Source organism: Copadichromis virginalis, linkage group LG19 (genome assembly GCF_057382275.1).
Source record: "Copadichromis virginalis isolate Kocher_CV1m ecotype Utaka linkage group LG19, C_Virginalis_male_GT1.1, whole genome shotgun sequence".
Classification (NCBI taxonomy): domain Eukaryota; kingdom Metazoa; phylum Chordata; class Actinopteri; order Cichliformes; family Cichlidae; genus Copadichromis; species Copadichromis virginalis.
This window is the reverse complement of record NC_140636.1, coordinates 2,690,455-2,713,331: the sequence shown is the minus strand read 5'-3', so window position 1 is coordinate 2,713,331 and position 22,877 is coordinate 2,690,455. Positions and strand designations below refer to the sequence as shown.

The window sequence follows — 22,877 nt, the reverse complement described above, 5'->3', positions numbered from 1 at the left end:
TTGATTTTCAAATGAATTACAAAATTTGCCTTCATCTGAAAATATGACTTTGGACCACTGAGAAACAGACCAGCTCCTTTGCTTTTTACCTTAGCTCTGGTAAGATGCTTCTGACATTGTCTTTAATTAGATGGTGAATTTATAAAAGGAGCAACATCTGTGCATGGTGCTTTTGATGCACCAGTACCAGCCTCAGTACACTCTCTGTGAAGCTCTCCCAAGTTTCCAAGTGGATATATGCTATTTATACTATTTTACTCAAGCTCAACATTATTTTTTATGACTTCTGATTTTCAAATGTTTTGAATGTAATGAATACAGAATATATGGAAGTTGATGTTTTTTATAGGAAAAAACTTTTCGCAATATTCAAATATTCTTATATGCAGTAGTAACTGTTTTGAGTTATATGCTTTAAAATCAAAGGCAGTAATTTCTTTGTAAGCTTTGTTAAAGAAGGGCCAGCAATTAATACTTCATTTTAGTTTTTGTCAGGATCAAGTGAAACAGGTCTCTCTAGAAACCCCAAACCCAGTTTGACCACCAGTTTTGACAAGGATGTGCCAAGCTTAATTTTACAGTTTTTGCATTCTGATTTTTATACTAAACTCATATTAGAAAGACCAAGTGAGAAAACATTTTAAAAATCTTCAGGAGAAATATAAAGTAACCCCTATGGAAACCATCTATTGGAAACCACTTAGTTGGCTTCATACTTAATTTTAGTGCTAAAGTCACAAAGCATGTAACCAATGCCACATCTTCCCCCTCAGATGTACTGGACAGTGCTTTGACTCTGTAATGTATCTCTGCCTCTTTAGTAGAATCATTTAAAAAAAACACAGAAGAAGAAGATTTAAAAAAATACACAAAAAAGTGAAGATCAAGTCTGACATAAGAAACGCTAAATGCGTATGACAGCTCATTTATTTGTTTTTCTCCCAATGTGAAATTTTATAAATACAGAACTTTGGTAACATTTTACTTTAAAGTCCTGCATCACTTAACAGTTACTGCATCAATTTATAGAGTCAAGCCTAAACTGTTTTATATAATCAGATTCACTTCAATAGTTTAAGAGATACGTATGTTTTTCTTTTTCAGGCCAATTAGCCAATTGTTGATTACAACATTTAGATGGAATATTTGTATCATTAATTTCATTATCTGTCTAAGGTGCCATGGTCTGCAAGAGAGTGTGGATACCCATGCAAAAATATCCAGGAAAGTCAGCATGGCCTAGCTGAGCTCTCACTAAAATTAAAAACATTCAGACTTGTCCAATTATAGCTCCATTGTTTAACCCAAACACCAAAAAGATCTCTAAAAATGGCTTTAGTGGTTTTAGTGTGGATTTATGTCATCTTGGTCATGCCCCAGCCATAAGTAAAGGTGGGATTCCTTAAAATATAGATATTAGAATATTTTTTTAACAAATTCCAATTCATGGTAAAATAACTGGAGGAGCATCAACACACTGAAGTAAAATGGGTGCATATTCAAAACAGCTTAAAGCTACTTTATATAAATAACATTAATAGAAATAATAATACTAAACTAAACTTTTCCACATTTTAGTGGTTCAAACTGAAAACTGACTTACAATATATCCAAACATTTACCACAAATCATTTTGCACATAAGTAACTGTCAAGATTAGACAGGACTGCAAAGTAAAGTTCAGGTTTATGTTAACAAGCATATTACTGTACATTCTGTAGAATTCCTGAGTTTAGCCTCCCATGATGCATGAGAGAAGAAGAGAATCCAATGGAACACAGAAAGAGAGAAAGCTGCCAGTGCTTTTATTTTATACCAGTCCAAAAAATACCTGCTGAACAATATTGAAAGACAATACTGGTATCATTCATTTAAAAAAACAGAAAAGAAACAAATGCTTTAAATATCAAAGTATGCACCGATCGTGTCATTTAGCCCCAAACTCTAAGCACAGTCTTGTCTGTTGTGTTCTTCTGTTGTGCATTTCACAGTCATCTCCTGACAGAAATCCACTGTTACAGTGGGGCTACATACTTCGTCAGTAGATTCAAGCACTAGTGAAAGCTCAGGATCCTCCTGCCTTAAAGGCAACATCTCCTCTGCGGGCTGCCTATCCTCTAACCCCTCCTGATTGGCATTCAAATTAGATGTACAAGCAACCTCACTTTGTTGGGTCACAGGTGACGTGGGTTGGACAGACCCGTCCTCAGTTGAAGGTGATGAGGGGTTGGATGTGAGATCAATGCTGGCAAAGTCGGGTGATGGCTGGCTGCCCTGCACCTCCCTACACACTTGCTGGGAGAGGAAAGAGAGGTTCTGCAACAGCTCGGACATACAAACCTTCAGCCTGTTTCGCTCGCTAAGCAGCTTCTCCTTCTCACGTACCTGGGTTCATAAGACAAAGCATCATCAGGTTATCATGACATTGCTGTTCCCTCATTGCTGATCACTTCATCAGGTTAACTGCAGCCCACTTCCTATCTGGCCCCACACCGATCATTACAGTTATAAGCCTGTGAAGAATCTTTTAACTCAATCTCATGTCTACACGAGCAGCCTCTTTGCTTTTCAATAAAAGTTGCAACGTCAAGTTTAGACCTAGTAAAATTTATATATCATATATTGTTACATTACAGACAAGTGCTTACAAGATTGATATTAGTGAGTTTCTTAATAGGCGTAATAGCACTGGAGCTGGGAATCAACTGTCAATATATTCCAACAGATATTTACGTACAGCAGGAAAAACCCCTGCAAAAGTGGACTGACAATGATCCACTATTGCTTAACATGAGAAAAATCAAGGAGGGTTTCCCTTCTGGCAGTCTTTAGTAGTGACGCCATTTAATTTTCTTTTTTTTTTCAAATTAAGATTCCACTAAGGTGGAAGCCTTCCACCCCTTGGCTTTGCATTAAAATTCTGAGAGGAATTGGTGACAAAGGGGAGCCCTGGAAAAGTCCAACTTCCATTGCAAACAAGTCTGCCTACTTGCCAGCAAAGCAGGAAGTCACTGCAGGTGTATGGTGTGTAACAGCAAGCTGGATATCGCATACTCCCACAGAGTTCCACAGAATTCCCACAGAATCCACAAACCAAAGGTGGACTTGTTGGGCAAACTCGCATGCACCCTGAAACAAGAGCTAGTTCAAAGTTCCATGACCAGGGTCAACACCACATAGTGTAGTGAGATATTAATAATGATGATAATCTCCTTTTCAGTATTTTGGAGTAGACTTTTCCAGTGAAGCTGAGTAGCATGATCACCCCATAAGTGGAGCACACCCTCCATGAATCGCTAGTCCACACAGGAAAGTACAAATGGAGAGGGTGAGTGGAGGCACTCACACAGATTCTGTCACTACAGCATCTGTGTTAGGTCTGTTATTCCAAAAAGCCAAATATAATAAATGTGAGGTTAGTACCAGCATTTGTGGATTTAAATTATAGTTCAAGCTTATGGATCACTAAGGGTTTACAAAATGCATGTAAAAAGAAAAATACATTGCACCGGAATTCCTAAAACAAAAAGAAAAGAGGCAAAAAAATATAAAAAATACAAAAATAAATAATTTATTACTCTATATAACATATAACATACTCCGATGGACCTCAAGAGCAACTTAGTTAGTATCTTGCCCATATTTGGCATGCAGACTGGAGCAGCCAGGGATTGAACAACCAACCTTTCAATTAGTAGATGACCTGTGGTACCTCCTGAGCTACACCCACACCCATATTGTTTTCTTTCACCATATTTACAAATTCCCTGTAAAAAGTTCATACTTTTAATTGCTTTTAAATCTGTGAATGGCTTAGATACATTGTTAACACGCTCACTGGACAGACCTGTAGAGCATTAGCTTTTCAATGTGGATACTGGAGAACATGTTATATTAAAATATGGCTTAAGAAGTGTCACATTTCCATTTTATACCCACAAACCTGTGTGTATGTGTATTAGTTGACCATACCAGTTTGTGAATCTCGCTCTCCAGGTTCTGGATGCAGTCTAGCTTCCTCTTGCGACAGCGCTGGGCAGCAATGCGATTTTTGCTGCGCCTGCGGATGTCATGGATGAATTCCAACTGTTCTGAGTTCAGTTTATGCATCTTGATGAGAATCTGGAAGTCATTGCGTGGCAAGTTGGTGATCTGGTCCACAGGAAAAGGCAGCTTCACCTACAAAAACCAGGTCTTTATTGCAGTCTATTTAATTTTAAACCAAATGAATCAGGACTGTTGCCATGGAAATTAAGAAAACTATATTTTATGCTTAAGATATTTTCTATTTACATTTACAAATATAGTTTATATAAAATGCTGTTTGGAAGTCTGCGAACCCTCAAATGTTTCCTTTTTTATTTTTATTTTGCATAAATATGACCTAAAACATTAGATTTTAACCTGTCCTAAAATTAGATGAAGTGAACTCAATCAAAAAAAAAAAAATCATACATACATATCTGCAATTTTTCTATATCTACGACTTCAGTGGGATCACACACTCTGATCTTTTCTCTGCTTTTTGCAGATGATCTGGTTTTGTTGGTGTCACCAAGTGACAACCACGAGCCTGCACTGTTGAGAAGATGTAACTGAGATGAGAAATGGCATTTCTAACTCTGGAGTCATGGCTCTCACCCAAGTGGCTGTCCCAAGTGGAGATGTTCAGCTGTCTCAGGGTCTTGGTCATAAATCATTATATTAAGTGGTGCCCCCAGTAAAGTACTTAACTATAAATTTGAATATTTTTACACTGTGAATATAAGACTTCAACATAGAAAGACTTATTATAGACATAACTGTTATTAGTATGTGTTCAGAAATGGAAGAAGTATCAATTGCTGCAGTTGCATGTTGTCAGATGGAGTGCACTGTGATATAAAATCCACTAGATGTCAGTATTAGTATTGCTGTTTGTGCACCAGCTCAGGCACAAAGAACAGAGACTATCGGCTTACCTTTCTATGCAACTCTGCCTTATCAAAACGGTTATAGTTCTGTGTATTCTTCTTCTTTCCATGGAAACACACTGACATTTTTTTTATCTATTGACTGAATAAATAAAAGACTCATAAACAAATTTCAATGCATCTGATTTAAAATACTAAGGCTTTGACAGCATGTGTATGTTGACCACTTCTTTTTTCTCTTAGCTTTACATTGCATCAGAACAGTCCACTACAACAGCACAAACTGTTCTCTTCAAACAAGCAATGCTCAGCACAACAATGCCAACATTCAAGTATGGTATCATTTATTGCGCTGACAATGGGAAGAGGCACTTATTTGCTCACAACCTGTCACAAAAATATACCATTTGCACCCATTTCTTTTGTTGAACTTGGGAAAAATATGAAAGATATCCCATTTTGACAGCTATAAAATTTAATTTTTGATCCAACAAGGTGATTCGAGCTATTATATTTTATATCGGCATGGGGTGCTATGTTTAACCTGGACAAACTGGACACAGTTTGAACTGAGGAGAAAAGAAGAAGTGACAGGCTCAAAAACGGCAAATGAATACTATCTGAAAGTCACTTTCTTTGAAAAAGACCTAACACAGGACGTCAGAGATGCATGTGGTCCTTCAGCTGATTCACAAACTGTTCGTAAATGGTCTCAGTGGAAGGGTGGCTGGAGAGAAGCCATTCCTCAGTAAAGGCTATAGGGAGCAACGACCTAGGTATGCCACACTATACAAGAACTGGACTGAACATCAGTGCCGATGGGTCTTATACAGTGGTCAGGTTTTGATCCACACGGCAATATCATCTGGAAAGAGTCTGTTTAGCAAAAGCTTCATTTGTCAGTATGAAACCATCCCAAACACACTAACAATGTAGTAAAAGCACAACTGGCTAGAAAAACACACAGTCGGCCCATCAGTCACGGACTGGCCTCCAACATTTGCTCAGTACTGTATATATTCATAACCTGCATAACTGGAGCTTGGGTCAGCAGATGGGAGATGTGGGCAGCACATCCATGGACATCCTGCCTGCACTCTCTTCTTTGCCTTTTTGTGCAGTTTGGTATTTAAATTCATCAAACTTCACTATCTCTACTTCTGCTCTTGACATCGTCAGTTTTACACCTGCCTCCCTCTCAACATGTATTCTGTCTCGCTTCTACTGACTTTCATTCCTCTTCTTTTCTGCTGCAAACCAAATATATACAGTTCTGCTTTTATGCATTTCTCATGCCAGAAAGACAGTTCCCAGACGACCTCAATGCCAACACACTGACATTTTAGCCAATGGAGTATAATAAAGAGCCATACTAACCTCAGGTCCAGAGATTCGAGAGGTGCCACTTTCACTGTCTCCCTCTGAGAAAGAGCCTGATTCATCACTGGAGTTCCCACCACTAGCACTGAATGTCTTTTCAGATTTAATCTTTGTGTAGTCTTGAGTGAGGACTACTTCATTGTGGGGATTCCTGTGCTCCACCATCCCAGCCAGGCAGTGAGGAAGTCCAGAAATTGAGCCTGACTGTGACGATGAGGAAAAGTCAAACTGGGACGAAGTAGAAGATGAGCTACCAATGGTTGCATCCTCTGGGTAAGAGTATGAGGCACGGGGGCTGGAAATCTGGTTGCATGATGTAGAAGTAGTAGGAGAGTCCACTGATGTTTTCGTTGAAACGGGGCAGCTGGTAATAAGGAATGACTGACTAGAGGGAAGGGATTCCTCCTGCATCAAGGTTGAGATGGCCTCATCAACATATGTATGGGACAGCATATGTTGCTTGATAGGCACAGAAGAGAAAATGACACTGCGTCTGTCCAGCTTCCCTTCATGCTTAGACACCGAATTTTCAAGGTTTCTACTTATACCAGTAAGTGCTGCTGGTATCACATTGGCAATGCCAGTGTTGAGGTCAACTTCATCCAGAGATTCCCTCTTGGTTTGTGGTCTCTGTATGACCAGTTCTTTGTAATGGTTGAGAGACAGTTGGTTGCTTAGTAGCTGCTGAATGGTGGTGCTTGGCATGCTGCTGAGACCACCTCTCTGGAGGTATGAATGCAAACAGGAAGAGTATGATACTTGGCTGGAAGATTGCACATCTTCTACTGGAACCTCTTCTACCTCTAACTCCATCTCCAATACCTCCTCAGTACACAAGTCTGAGTTGCTGTCATTCCTTTCATCTCCTTCTTCCTCAAATAAACAGGGTTCTTCTTTGATCCTGGAGGGAGTAAGACGTGTTTGCGGAACAGCGCTACTGTCGGTGAAGTGTGAGCTCAGAGGGCTAATTGAGGTATGGTTAACCAAAATGATGTCATTACTAATATGATGGTTCTCTACATTGTGCTTGTTGTCACAAACTGCATCCTGATATTTCTTATATTTTGGACACTGCGGCAGGTCAGCAAGAACATGACTGTCCTGCTGCCTTATTTCTGCAGAATCATAACAGGATATTTCCTCAGAAAAGATTGGATTCTCTGTTGTGATATGATCATCGTATTCCACCGTGCCATTATGGTTAGGTTGGCTGTCATTCTTAAGCTGGGCTTGAAGGAACCGGAAGCAAGAGTCCTCCAAATTATGGATACCTAGGACGTCCGCGCACACAATTACTTCATGGATGTTTTCCTGACTTAAAACCAGCTTGGCGGTGTAGGCAAACTGAAGCAGTGGAGCGAAACCTTTGGCTGTCACCTGTGGAACAGAATTGAGGAGTCAAATTAAAGAATGAAAAACATCTACAGTGGGGCAAAAAAGTATTTAGTCAGCCACCGATTGTGCAAGTTCCCCCACCTAAAATGATGACAGAGGTCAGTAATTTGCACCAGAGGTACACTTCAACTGTGAGAGACAGAATGTGAAAAAAAAAATCCATGAATTCACATGGTAGGATTTGTAAAGAATTTATTCGTAAATCAGGGTGGAAAATAAGTATTTGGTCAATAACAAAAATACAACTCAATACTTTGTAACATAACCTTTGTTGGCAATAACAGAGGTCAAACGTTTACTATAGGTCTTTACCAGGTTTGCACACACAGTAGCTGGTATTTTGGCCCATTCCTCCATGCAGATCTTCTCGAGAGCAGTGATGTTTTGGGGCTGTCGTCGAGCAACACGGACTTTCAACTACCGCCACAGATTTTCTATGGGGTTGAGGTCTGGAGACTGGCTAGGCCACTCCAGGACTTTCAAATGCTTCTTACGGAGCCACTCCTTTGTTGCCCGGGCGGTGTGTTTTGGATCATTGTCATGTTGGAAGACCCAGCCTCGTTTCATCTTCAAAGTTCTCACTGATGGAAGGAGGTTTTGGCTCAAAATCTCACGATACATGGCCCCATTCATTCTGTCCTTAACACGGATCAGTCGTCCTGTCCCCTTGGCAGAAAAACAGCCCCATAGCATGATGTTTCCACCCCCATGCTTCACAGTAGGTATGGTGTTCTTGGGATGCAACTCAGTATTCTTCGTCCTCCAAACACGACGAGTTGAGTTTATACCAAAAAGTTCTACTTTGGTTTCATCTGACCACATGACATTCTCCCAATCCTCTGCTGTATCATCCATGTGCTCTCTGGCAAACTTCAGACGGGCCTGGACGTGCACTGGCTTCAGCAGCGGAACACGTCTGGCACTGCGGGATTTGATTCCCTGCCGTTGTAGTGTGTTACTGATGGTGACCTTTGTTACTTTGGTCCCAGCTCTCTGCAGGTCATTCACCAGGTCCCCCCATGTGGTTCTGGGATCTTTGCTCACCGTTCTCATGATCATTTTGACCCCACGGGATGAGATCTTGCGTGGAGCCCCAGATCGAGGGAGATTATCAGTGGTCTTGTATGTCTTCCATTTTCTGATGATTGCTCCCACAGTTGATTTTTTCACACCAAGCTGCTTGCCTATTGTAGATTCACTCTTCCCAGTCTGGTGCAGGTCTACAATACTTTTCCTGGTGTCCTTCGAAAGCTCTTTGGTCTTGGCCATGGCGGAGTTTGGAGTCTGACTGTTTGAGGCTGTGGACAGGTGTCTTTCATACAGATGATGAGTTCAAACAGGTGCCATTCATACAGGTAACGAGTGGGGGACAGAAAAGCGTCTTACAGAAGACGTTACAGGTCTGTGAGAGCCAGAGATTTTCCTTGTTTGAGGTGACCAAATACTTATTTTCCACCCTGATTTACGAATAAATTCTTTACAAATCCTACCGTGTGAATTCATGGATTTTTTTTTCACATTCTGTCTCTCACAGTTGAAGTGTACCTCTGGTGCAAATTACTGACCTCTGTCATCATTTTAAGTGGGGGAACTTGCACAATCGGTGGCTGACTAAATACTTTTTTGCCCCACTGTATTTAAAAATTAGATCATATTATATCGATGCAAATTTCTTTTGGAAGACCAGATCACAGCTAACAGCAAAAGCTGAGCTAGCAAACCTCAACACCTCCCCTAAATATGGACTGAAGTCAAATCTTCAGTATCACTACACTAATCACTGTCACTCCCTCCCTCAGTTACTTGCCATATACAAGCAGTGACCTTACATCAGGACAAGCAAGCCAAACACTGCTCGTCAAGTGAAATCCTAAAATTTAACATCAATTATAACCAAATCAGAAGTGAAGCACCATTTTTTTTCAATTACTGTGGCCACAGTTAGCTTTTGTCTTTGGAAGCACATTTAAGTGTGTTTGACTTGAATCTACTGGAAACTCTTGCATTTATTGTTTTTATAGGTGTGTCCATGCCCCGTTTACCATCTTAATATTTTTTGATTTTCCTATAGATATAGACAGTTAACACACAATGCTCAACTCTTTTAAGTCAGCTCTGTTATCTTCTGCTTCTAAATTCAGGTAAAATAGAGGTTATTGTACTTGGCCCTAAAAAATATGTTTATACACCACTTTGCATTTAATCGTTACTTATTATTAATATCTGTCTCTCTTCCACAGCATGCTTGTTCTGTCTTCCTCACTTCACCCCAAATCGGTCATGGCAGATGGCCGCCACTCTCTGAGCCTTGTTCTGCCAAAGTTTTCTTCCTGTTAAAAGGGAGTTTTTTTCTTCCCACTGTCCCCAAGCACTTGCTCACAGGGAGTTATCTGATTGTTGGGGTTTTTCTGTCTTCTCTGTATCATCGCAGCGCCTTGAAGCAACTGTGATTTGGTTCTATATAAATAAAACTGAATTACATTTTTGTTATCAATATTTTAATATACAGTGAAAAAATTCCCAGCACTTCACTTGTACCACGTTTTGTCATATTACAGCCTTATTCCAAAGTACACTACATTGCCAAAGGTATTCATGTTTGCAGACAAGTTAGTTCCTGGTGACCATACAGGAGCAGTAATGATAGCCAGAGGCCTCAGGAAAGCACTTGCATGACTGTGTGGGGTCATCTAATGTGTGTCACTACGGTATAACGTCAGGTAAGGCCTATAAAACAACTGGAGCACTGTTATTACTTTCCGGATGCACTGCATAGTACTTATTTCAGTTGAAATGTGGCCTGTTTTTTGAGTAAATCTGTGTTTTTAGAGATATGTAGAAAAGTAATCACACACCACAGTACACAAGTGTACTATATTACACATCTCCAACTACTGCATAAGCTTTGCTGAAAATACCAAGTGCTATAATTTAAGGGCACTTACAAACTCTTTGCTATAGGACAAACACTGGCATAAGAATCACAGAGTACAGGGGGACACTAACAGCACTATGTAAATAAAACATTTTTCCAAAGAAAAAATAAATTTTCCAAAATGATGTAACAACTGTAACGACGGAGTGCAGATCATCATCCTATTATATCCACTAATTTCAGACAACTTTTAACATCACATTTGACTAGAATACTATAGGAGTTCATGGTCAGCTCAGTTACTTCAACGTGTCCAAGTCGTGTGGCTGAAAAACAATGAGGTATAATGCTTGTAGCTGTGAGAGACCAAGAACAGTGTATTATGTGTACACACGGGCTGATATAATATTTAGTAGCTTTAAACTTATAATACATAATAAATCTATTAATTTAGTCACAGAGTGCTTATGAAACTGGAAGAGATCAATTACAACACTCTTCCTCATAGTAAAAGAAGAAAAAGGAGATGGCACATAACAGTTGGGGGTTAGATATTGTGAGCTGATAATTGTGCCCCATAAGTGACCAATCAACCACTGTCATGGTTATTTTTTCACATTTCTGATTTACTCATTCTTGTCTGGATCCCAGGCAGCACGGTGGCACGGTGGTTAGCACTGTTGCCGCACAGCAAGAAGGTCCTGAGTTCAATTCCACCATCAGGCCGGGGTCTTTCTGTGTGGAGTTTGCATGTTCTCCCCGTGTTTGCGTGGGTTCCCTCCGGGTACTCCGGCTTCATCCCAAAGACATGCACTTTGTGGGGATAGGTTAATTGGATAATCCAAATTGTCACTAGGTGTGAATGAATGTGAGTGTGAATGGTTGTCTGTCCCTGTGTGTTGGCCCTGTGACAGACTGGCGACCTGTCCAGGGTGTACCCCGCCTCTCGCCCTACAGACAGCTGGGATAGGCTCCAGTGCCCCCCGCGACCCTGAAAAGGATAAGCGGTAGTGAATGGATGGATTGTCTGGATCCCTTCACTTCTTACCGTTATTCATCCTTCAACTCTTTTGCATTAGGTTTACTTTAGAGTGGAGTTGTTAAGTGTGAATGTGATGGACAGGGTTTTTGACACAGTTACAAAATGTATACGTTTACTCTATGTGGGTGTGTGTATGTGCTTGTTCAGTAACATGTATGTATAATGGTATGCATATAACATAAGTCTATTGTGAGCTAGCATCGTCTACAGCTCTCTATTGTTGAGATAGGTGGGAAAGTGTATTACCTGTCATCACATCTTCAGAGAAGGTAAAAGGTCTTAACATCCAGCCTTTTAGGTTAAAATACAGAGTGCTAAAACAGAGTTTATCTATACATGCTCTTGCTAATAATAAATCATCTTTATTCTTAGTTAACAATATAATGAAAGTAGAAGTCTGATTAATATTTTGAACGAGAAATGCATTTTAAATAATGACAGCGTCTGTTTTAATGCTTTAAGGGATTTTGTGTGCACCGACATGACCTTGGCAGATTAGTATCGTGATCAATATACTCAATACTTGTACATGAATAGTAAAAAGAAGAATTATTCTTATGGACAATGTCAGTACTGCAGACATCCACGGCACTCTACACTGTCACACTGTTGTGTCTTGTGTAAATGTTTTCAGGTTCTCAGAACATCGCACTTCTCTTTTTCTCATGCCCATTTATACCAGTTGTTGTCACTCTTACAAATAGAAGTTGTCATGAAATTCTCTGTTAATAAAGTCTGCAATGCGATCAGCTGTGGCCAAGGCATAGTGACAAATGAATGTCCTTCACCTGAGAAATAAAAGGCTATACAACATTCTACAGTAAAATTCTGAGCACCTGAATCTAAATGTGAGCATAAACCACAAAACTTCCATCACAAAGTGGAGGGCCTTTTTTGTTTCAGCTTTTTGTGCACTTGGCAGTTTACTAGGGTATGACATGGGGTGTGAAATGTTAATGGCTTGTCAATGACATAACCGTTCCAAGATGGTGCAACAGCTTAAACTTATGATTTCTTTGTGGAGGGAACAGTTTGTTTCAAATTTTGTTACTTCAATGCTGATGTGGAGGTTTGTCTGAGTGTTGGTGACCTTGTGCTGTGTCCACTGAGGTTGAGGAAACGTGGTTAGGAGACAGGAGGTAACTTTTAGGGCTATTTAACCTTATCCCTTAGTGACTCAATGGAGGAAACGTCTGGAGGAAAAGTTGCTTAAAAAGTGTTGCCAATGCTTATCTACACTGAAAGCAAGTCAAGCCCCCTCAACCCCCTCATTGAGATCATTAACAAGACTGGCTATGGATATTGTCTATGGAATAGTGCAATCATTAGCCACCTCCTCTACATTGATGGCACCAAGCTGTATGCCAGGAGTGACCAAGATATCAATTTACTGATGCATACCACTAGAATCTACAGCAATGAGCTGGGATAATAAAGTGTCCAAAGGAGGAAACAGAAGCCACTGACATCAAGACACAGAAGCTCCTCACCATGCATGGAGGGTTTCACCCCAAGTCCAGCACCCTGAGACTATACGCTAAGCAGAAGGAAGGAGGCTTAAAACTAGTGAATGTCACAACCACTATCCAGGATTAAACAACAAAGATCCATGAGGGAGAGTACCTGAGCTTGAAGGTTAAAGACCGACCGACTACAGGGCAAGGGGGGAATTATATACACGCATTCACGCACACACATATATATAAATCAACTCCACACTATGTGCCTATATTTTAATTAAACAACAAACAAAAAAAAAAACAATACAATGACAAAGTTCAGGCATGCTCATGGGTGTTGGTTGCCACAACAACAAAGAGACAACTGCAAATACTGATTGGTTTTGTTGTATACATGCTGTATTTCCTTACCAAAGCATTTCAGTACAGTACAACATTCATGTTGTATTACATGCCTCAGTGCAACATGGAGGCATGTAAGGCAGATTGCAATCACATAACTATATTCATCATTATGACAGATCTGGGGCATTACAGTGCTAGCCAGTGGTTCCCTAATGAGCATAGGAGTGGCAGTAACTAGGAGACTACTTCCATTAATACTCTTGCCTTATGTGCCAAAAAATAGCTCAATTTCTGCCAACCCTACTGTTCCATCCATTCTCCCTACCCCTCTTGAGCAAGAAAGGTTATGTTTTCTCCATGTTTTTTATCTGGTATACTCTTGAACATCAACCGGCATAGATGCGCAGCTCCACCGTCTCCTTTTCATGCTTTGTTTCTCCAAAACATGAAATGGTAATCCATTCCTGCATGCAGAAATTGCATTACCAGCAGAGGGAGATAATGTATTTAAAGCCCCGAAGTCAGTAGTGAGCAAAAAACATAGCAAGTACATTTGAGGGTCCTTAATCGTCAGAATCGATTAATCTAGGCAGCTAATATGTGTGCATGTAAATGTGTTGATAATGTCTGTGATTATTTTCCTGTTGGCCACCTCCATCTGTTGTTACTGCAGATTACTGCAACTTCTACATATGTGTATATTTTATGTTTTAGAAAGGCAAAGTGGGAAATGGACACGGTGGACCATAATAGCGTCCACTGTTTGTAACAGAAGCAGGAATTTCTCTGTCCATCTACTGTTAAATTTTACATTTTACAGGATTCAGGATGTGTTAAAACCCAAATTGCTGTGTATCAAGTGTATCCCCACATGCTTGCTATTAAAAGCCATTTTAGTCTTATAATTGTTTTCTCACAAACACATCTATGTTTATGTTGTCTATTAACTTGCAGTTGTTTACAAAAATCAATTCATTATAAAAATCTCAAATAACTATGAGAAAAACTGAATGTTCACCTGCGCATGTTCTTTTCCCACTGTTATTCTTGTATATGTACTGCTGTGTGCTGTGGTGCATGGGGAAGCTGTACTCTCTCAGAGATAACAGTACATTAAAAAAAAGAGTGACCTGAAACCAAGAGGAGAAAAATCATTCTTTATTTTAAAACAAGATTAATATAATCATCGATTAAAACAACAACAAATACAGCAAATCATATTCAAGTAATAAATATTTTTTCTTACAAACAAAGCCCAAAATACTGGCAAATATAGTGTTCGCTTCATAAGCTTGAAACACTCAGGGATATGAGTCTTATGGTCAGGGTGCTGCCTTAGTGCAAAGTTTTCAGGCTGAATTATCCTGAGATGCCTGAGCTGGCAGAGTTAAGAGAGAGAAAGAAAATGTTAGACATACCAGTGTAGACCTGGACGGGTAAATGCATCAGGAGATAAGGTGTGATTTCTAACAACCAATTTGAATGATGTAAATGAATTAGTTGTTGATGGTAAACAGTGTGCCATCAGTTACTATGAATTTGTGTGCTCAATATACACTAAAAAAAGAGTGTGTGGTAACATACGTAATACAGCTGTATAAAACTGCTTTATTAGATGATTCTTCTTTTCAGAGCTGGTGTCATATTTTAAACTTACCTTGTCGTTTTAGTCTCATTCTGAGTCCTCCGCCTTCCCTCTGTTTCTGTCATCAGCTGAGCTGTAACGTCACACAGATGCTAACAGTCAACTGTATACAAAACTTCTCAAAAATACTGTTTTTTTTATTTAAAGCCATATATCAGAAAAATAGCTATCAGTTTCCCTGATTGTTGTGCAGTTATCATACCAGTTTGTACATAGCAGAGGATAAATGACTTTAAACAGACCAGACAGCTTAATTCCTCAATGCTATATTTAGCTAATATTTCACTTGGTCAACACAGCAAAAAATCACAACTGAAAGCTTTTCTTTCTGATTTCATAACATTTAAAAAACCCGAGCTCAAACTTCTTACCTTCTAAAAGTGCATCTGAAACTTCGGTGCTGGCACAGCTGTTACTAACTTCCAGGAACTATTTGCGAGGCTCCATGATCCACCATTGCTGTAAAAAATGGTCCATTGGAGTGAATGGAGATGACAAGACTGTAGTTTCAACAGCTTTGCTATGTATGGCTTTCTGCATTTGAACTGAAACAATGCTGCCCCTTAATCGCCTGGCTGGTGTTTCAGTGCCTGTAACTTCTTATAACTAAAGTACCTGGACCTTTCACCCAGGAACATAAGAAAATGTTTTTTCAGATTGCTGGGTAGCTATTTTGACATATTTGACTTTTTTTAAAAAAAAATAAGACAGAAAGAAAAAGAAAAGAGAGAAAGAAGGAAGCTGTGTACTTTAAAGTAAGCAAACAGATTTTACTTATCTACCTGTATGTTTATGTTTAGTCCTGTTAAGCCACATCTGTAAGCTGTCACTTCTATTTGTTTTTAACTCACTCAGATCTTTATTGCTTTATAATGAGTCTTTTGACAATATTTTAACCGACCAGTTAATAAAACATTATTAACCAGTTATTAAGTTATTTCTTTCAATACTTTTCCAAATAATTTTGGAATGAGAAAAAGATAGAGAGGGAGATAACTAAGTTCTCAAAAGGCAGATGCCATGTAAAGGTAAATGCACTGGTCCTTGAATAGCACTTTTTTTTTTTACTGTACTTGAGCACTCAAATCACTACATACAACACAGCTCATTCACCCATTCTTACAAGCACTTGTATGTATGCAGGCAGCACAATGGCACAGTGGTTAGCACTGTTGCCTCACAGACAAAGACATGCACTTTGTGGGGATGGGTTAATTGAAAAGTCTAAATTGCCCATAGGAGTGAATGTGAGTGCGAATGGTTGTCTGTCCCTGTGTGTTGGCCCTGCGACAGACTGGCGACCTGTCCAGGGTGTACCCCGCCTCTCGCCCTATGACAGCTGGGATAGACTCCAGCATCCCCCTGCGACCCTGAAAAGGATAAGCGGAAGCAAATGGATGGATGGATGATAGATGCATCAGAGAGCCACTTGGGATTCAGTATCTTGTCAAATTTAACTTGAATGCAACAAACCTTCTGATTAGTAGATAATCTACTTCCTGAGCTACAACCACCCCTATACTGCTGTAATACAACATTACTTTTTAGTACATTTAAATTTGCTATATTTGTCCTTCAAAACATTTTAAAATGAAGAAAGAATCTACTGCTGGCATAAGACCCGTTCATTGCTGCCCTTAAAACCACACTGTCGTTAAATGACAAATTACCGAATGATGCGAGTTACTTTTAAAATGACAACGCACTTCCTGTATCTCAAGATTTAATTCTGTTAACAAACAAACCACAAGAGAAAACTTCTGAAATAAAAATGTTACCTGCCAAATTACTTTTAATGAGTCATACAAACAAAGCAGAACAACAAATAAAAGCATTTAAACCAAGACTATCCTAAATTTAGAGTCTCAGTGAGCATGCAAAGTTCTGTTGGTCAAAGATGTTTGGACATTTGTAGACACCTACCTCTCCTTTTTGCTGCGGTCTTGGCCAACACCGTATTACACACTCAATACCATTTTTAATACTGCAGAGAAAATTCTGACCCCATCCTGCAAAACCACAAGTGACAGTGAAGAAGTCACATTAAGTTTACTTCTTACTTCTTCTTCTTTAATTAATTTTCCCAATTATTTAAATAAATATTTAAGATTAAGTTCACAAATTATTGTGATAATTATTATTTAGATAAATATAATTATTTACATAATTCCTTTAGAACTTAACAAAGGGTAAAACTGTAAAATTCCTTTAAATTTTAATAATTAAATGCATCTGTCTGGAGCAGTGCTATGCATTTCTGATCTGTCAGGAAGCGTGGGATGAGGCAAATACAGCACTCAGAACCCAGCAGACTAAAGTGAAAACTAACCTTTAATAAAGTTGTATACAGATGTCAATGATACAGTAAAACACAGGTTCGCAGAGGGAAAAAAATCCAGCAAACACTAAATTTCTTCAGACTACAGGGATTATATGACAGAAGGTTCACAAACAATCTGAAAAAAAAAATCCAAAGAAAATAGGTTCTAAATACACACAAGGGAATTAAGGTAAGTAGAGATGGGAAATAAAGTACAGCTAAAACTAATTAACACAGTGATACAAATGGAAGAAAACTGAATGCAACATACAACAACAGACAGTTGACTAACAAAATAAAATAGGAAGGGAGAAACAATCATTTCAAACAGGGAGGAACGGACTACAGATTGAATAATAATAAGGGCTGCACATATGCATTTCGGAATAAAAACACTGTGGTATAATAGCTAGCTAATGCTACTGAATTTAGGTTAGAAATACTTGCCTTGCAGATGCACTACGTTCCGTGGTGCCCACTGCTGACTGTGAATGGTCCTTTTTTCTCACTCTAAACTCACTATTGTTACTTTTATAAAAACATTTTTAAAATGTTCCCCCGTTCATGCTGCTTATCTGAAAAAACGCTATAAGATGACACTAAATTATATTGTATTTTTAATAATGCGAGCCTGTAATTTTGCAGGCATCTTATATGTATTGCTCAAACTCAATAAACTTGCAGATTCATTAAGAATAATATAGAATATGCATGCTATTGCAATAGTATTAGAAAGGCAATGCATTTCTATTATTATTACTTAATAGAAAATAATATAATAATACTATATTATTTTAAGATAGGCAAGTAAAATTAAATACACCATTTGTGATATTACCATACCTTTTAACAGTTTACTAATTCTTGCAGATATTATGTCCTAATGATCGTAGCGTATGTATATATGTATGTTTGTATATTCCCCATCTCCTTTTAGACTAGTTGACCAAGCTTGATGAAACTTTGCTTAAACAATGCCTAAAGCAATGTGAATGCCAACATCTATATGACGTATATAAGTATTTCATACACATCACAAAAATATATTTGACAGCTCAACTGAGCACCAAATGGAATACCATAGTATAAAGAGGAACGTCAGAATACAGAATGAAATTTCAGATTGGAGTAGTGCCCCAATAATATGTATCATAGCATCATACTATAATGATTTATATGCAAGTTCTTTAAACTTAAGATGAAGAAAAACTACAATATCTACAGTTACGCCATTATAAATAAGGATAAGTTGAGTTCATGGAGTTTTGTGATTTCTTTGTGTTGTAATTGTAACCCAGTGAGTTTACACGACTCAGTAATGCACTACAACATTGTTATTGTTAATTGTGATTCATCATTACTCTGTTAATCACTGAGTTGAGCTAAAGTAAATCAATAATAAAATATAAATAATATAAATATAAAAATAAAACTCCAGAGAGTATATTTGACACCCCTACTGGTTAGGAAGGAACAAGCCCCGCCTTCCCCTGCTCTGTACGGTAGTGATGGGATTTCTGGCTCTTTTTAGAGAACCGGCTCTTTCGGCTCGGCTCACTAAAAAGAGTTTTGTTGTGTTTTGTTGCTTTAATTAATTAATTTTCAACAACAATATAAAATTATGCACAAAAGGAATTAGTAATGTAAAAAAACGTGGTTTTCTTTATGTATTGTTGAGCTAGTTAATAGGTATGCCCTCATTGTCATCTGTTGTGATTTTATTTTGAAAGGATGCTTCCTGTTATGCTGCGGAGTATACGCGAGAGTTCAATAAACAAAGTCACCTTTTGGTGTGAATGTTCCGGTAAAAGCCGATGCCCCACGTGTGATTATTCCTCCGTCTAGACAATAAGTATCTTTAATATTCATGCAGATTCTGCTGGAAGACCCGTCTCTGCTAACAGGTTATGGGCCCAGGAAAATATTGAAGCTACGCCAGGGGAAAGTTTACCACCAGAAAAGTCGCAAGGTACAGCGTGTTCGGTGAGGACTAGCATGCTAAGTTAGCACCATGAGTAAGCGTGCAGGTGAACCCAGTGGCCGATGGGTAAGGTTGGTTTGTGACGGAGACGAGAAGAATTATGAACTGTGGGAGACAAGTTTTTTGGGACATCTTAGATTACAAGGTCTGAAAGACACAATATTTAAAAGTGATGACGAAGATGAGGACGACGAAGATAAGAATGCCCAGGCCTATGCAGAGAGAAAGAAGCTGCCGATGATGGACGCGAGGCACTGAAAATTTTACGAGACTATTATGCGGGAAAAGGTAAACCAAGAATTATCAGCCTTTATCAGCCTTTATCAGAGAAGTCAGAGAACTGACTTCTCTGAAGAAAGCAAGCAGTGAAAGCGTCACCGAGTACATCATACGCGCAGAGACATTTATTACAGCCCTGAGAAATGCTGGAGAGACACTTAGTGATGGTCTGCTTGTAGCGATGGTGTTAAAATGTTTACCAGAAGCATTTAAACCTTTTTCTCTTCACATTACGCAAAGTGAATCAGAAATCAAGTTTGCGGAATTTAAAACAAAACTCCGCAGCTAACAACAAGAACAAGAGGATAACATCATGAAGGCGAGAGTGCAACCCAACGCGAGACCCGCAGCAGCTGCTAGTGATCACAGGAGAGACATGTCAGACATAGTCTGTTTTAAGTGTGGCCAGCGGGGACACAAGGCCAGAGCATGCCGCTACAAACAGTGGTGCGGTCACTGTAGAAGCAACACCCATCGAGAGTCAACTTGCAGGAGACGACAACGGAATGATGAAGCGCGCACAGCCTCGGAGGAGGGCGGCAACGCAGAGAGCGACGACGCCTATGTCTTCCGGATGAGCGATGACTACGCGGTATGAGGTGCCGTAAGGGACATTATTACTGAAACACTCTCACACACACTACTGAAACGCTCTCACACACACTACTGAAACGCTCTCACACACACTACTGAAACGCTCTCACACACACTACTGAAACGCTCTCACACACACAACTGAAACGCTCTCACACACACTACTGAAATTTTAGCTCTCACACACACTACTGAAACGCTCTCACACACACTACTGAAACGCTCTCACACACACTACTGAAACGCTCTCACACACACCACTGAAACCAGAGGCATTTCTGCTGAACAGGAAGTTGTTTCCTGACAAGGAAACTGATGGAAAAAGTGGTATATTTCAAAACACTACAAGGATTTCTACTCAGCAACCTGCTAGTACAGCAGTCCCCAACCTTTTTTGCGCCACGTAAACGATATAAAAATAAAAAAACGATAAATACCATGAAAACCATAAATAGAAATGTGTTCGAATTTTTGTGGAGGAATAAAACCCATTACATAGAAAGATCTCAGCTTGTGAAGGGATACAATAAAGGTGGTATCAAAACTCCAGAATTGGAATTTATGGTTGGCACCCTTAGAATTAAATGGTTAAAATCTTGTCTGTCACAGCCAGACTCTACTTAGCTCCACATCCCATGATTCTTGTTTAATAAAATAGTATACAGGATTAGACTTTATTTTGAAATGTGATTTTGCGGCAAATAAAATCCCCATAAAGATATCAAACTTTCCAAAACAGACGTTGCATTTTTGGGAAAATGAGATTTTCAACTTCTCCCCATAATTCAACCTTATGGAATAATAGGGTAATAACACTTAATCAAAAATCAATTTTCAAGAGTGACTGGTTTGAACAAAAATATTATATTCATAACAGATTTGTTGGATGATAACGGTGTCATTCTAAGTTACACAGACTTTTCAGAAAAATATTGTCTAAACTGTTCTCAAAGAGAATATAACAAATTTTGTGAACTGGTCCCACTGCCTCTGCTTCATTTGATTAAAATTTTTATGATATACAATAATTTCTCATCAGTGCTCCCAAATTTATTGCTAGGGCAATGTCAGCTGTTTGATAAAAATGCAATAAGAAATTTGTTAGTAGTTTCTTCAAAGACAAAATATTTTATAGTTACAACAGAATGGTTACATGGCATGGTTCTAATTTAGTTATTTCATATACACTGGATAAAGCATACTAAAAATTTATGAAATAGCCTATTCTACCTAAAGTTAAAGAAACACACTTTAAACAAAACTAATACTGTGGCAGAATTTCTAAAAAAAAAAGAGATTTGGCTTTGAGGTGGATCAGTGTTCTTTTTGAACTGATGAAAATGAAACCCTAGAACATCTTTTTTTTCCTATGCCCTATCACACAATGTATTTGGTGCAACTTAAAAAATTGGATTTCCCTAAATATTAATGATGTGCCACTGTTTGAATTACATCATAATTTTTTTTTATATGGATCATCTAGCATTGGATGTCTCAGACATTATTAACATCATCATACTTTTGAGTAAATATCATATCCATTGTGCTAAATGGAGGAACGCTAAGCCTTCTCTCCCTGGTTTTATTGATGATTTTAAGATATTTTTCTTTGCTAAAAAAGACAAAAAGCACATATGCCAAAAAAATAACCAGGATAATGCACGTCTCCCGCTATTCTAAACTTTGACTTATGCTGAGGCTAATATATTGTTAAGTAATGCAGCTGTCTCACTAAGGTCCAGAATCGATTTGTTCCACGATTCGATTCAATTCAATTCGATTTGATTATGGGGAATTTTGACAGTCAGAAATATTATAATTCAGATCAGTACATTTACATATTTTTGTATTTAAAAAAAGGAAGCTGACACACGCAAGACTTTATCAAAGGTGTGAGCATCACAGCAGATGCCTTTGTGTCAAAGTAGCTGAAGATAAAACACAGAAAAACATGAAGGTGGTTTTCCTGGCCTGGATTTTATAAAAAATATTCTGCAGTACATCAAAAACGAAAGAAAACCATTAATCAACATATGAACGTTACCTCTGACGTTACAGCGGTTTTATTAGGTTTTCTTTTCGGAAATATGTAAAATGAAAAAAAAAAAAAAAAACAGCGGCCGACTGCGCTGTAAACAACAGTAGACTTGTGCATAACAAGCAAGCGAATAATACAGAAAACAGATTTTTAGACGGGAAACTGTTCTTGAAGTACAGAGAGAGAGAAAGAGAAAGAGAGGGCTGTGCATGACGTGCGATTTTATCGTGGTGGAAGCAAAACAGTGAGGGAATTCATGACGATGTTTATGTGAAGCGCAGTTTGGATCTTCTTTTGCTGCTGGTTCAGTCAATATTGTTTGGAGAGAGATAAAACTAACAGCTTTAGAATCGGCGCAAAAACGGCGTGAAAACAAAGCGCGGACCCGCCGACAGATCAGAGTCAGCGAGCTGTCGGCTTTCAGCCCTGACCGTGTCCGTGCTGTCGGGTGAGAAAGGCGACATCTCACTGATTCTGATCCGCGGGTCCGCGCTGTGTGTTTACGTCTTTGTGCAGAAGCCGTGTACCTGCTCTCATTTACTGTCTTAGCTGTTTGGTGGTTGTTGAAATTTTGTGAGGTTTCACCTGAGATTCTGGCATTTCGGGTAAA

General features: G+C 38.8%; 1 protein-coding gene and 1 long non-coding RNA gene across 2 annotated transcripts in view; both read right to left on the bottom strand.

Moving 5' to 3' along the window:
* Positions 1-890: 890 nt before the first annotated feature.
* LOC146685363 (transcription regulator protein BACH2-like) overlaps positions 891-22,877 on the bottom strand; it is a 65,908-nt gene continuing 43,921 nt past the window's right edge. Inside the window, exons 3-5 of the mRNA XM_085440610.1 lie at positions 6,291-7,670; positions 3,973-4,179; positions 891-2,385 (exon numbers count right to left, since the gene is read on the bottom strand). Coding sequence (XP_085296736.1) covers positions 1,945-2,385; positions 3,973-4,179; positions 6,291-7,670 — 2,028 coding nt within the window. The 3' untranslated portion in view covers positions 891-1,944. The remainder of the gene's footprint in view (positions 2,386-3,972; positions 4,180-6,290; positions 7,671-22,877) is intronic.
* Positions 14,559-17,478, bottom strand: LOC146685364 (uncharacterized). Its single transcript, XR_014916642.1, has 4 exons — positions 16,979-17,478; positions 15,427-15,514; positions 15,068-15,128; positions 14,559-14,788 (listed from the first exon to the last, which is right to left on the bottom strand). It is a non-coding gene; the product is annotated as an uncharacterized LOC146685364 (long non-coding RNA).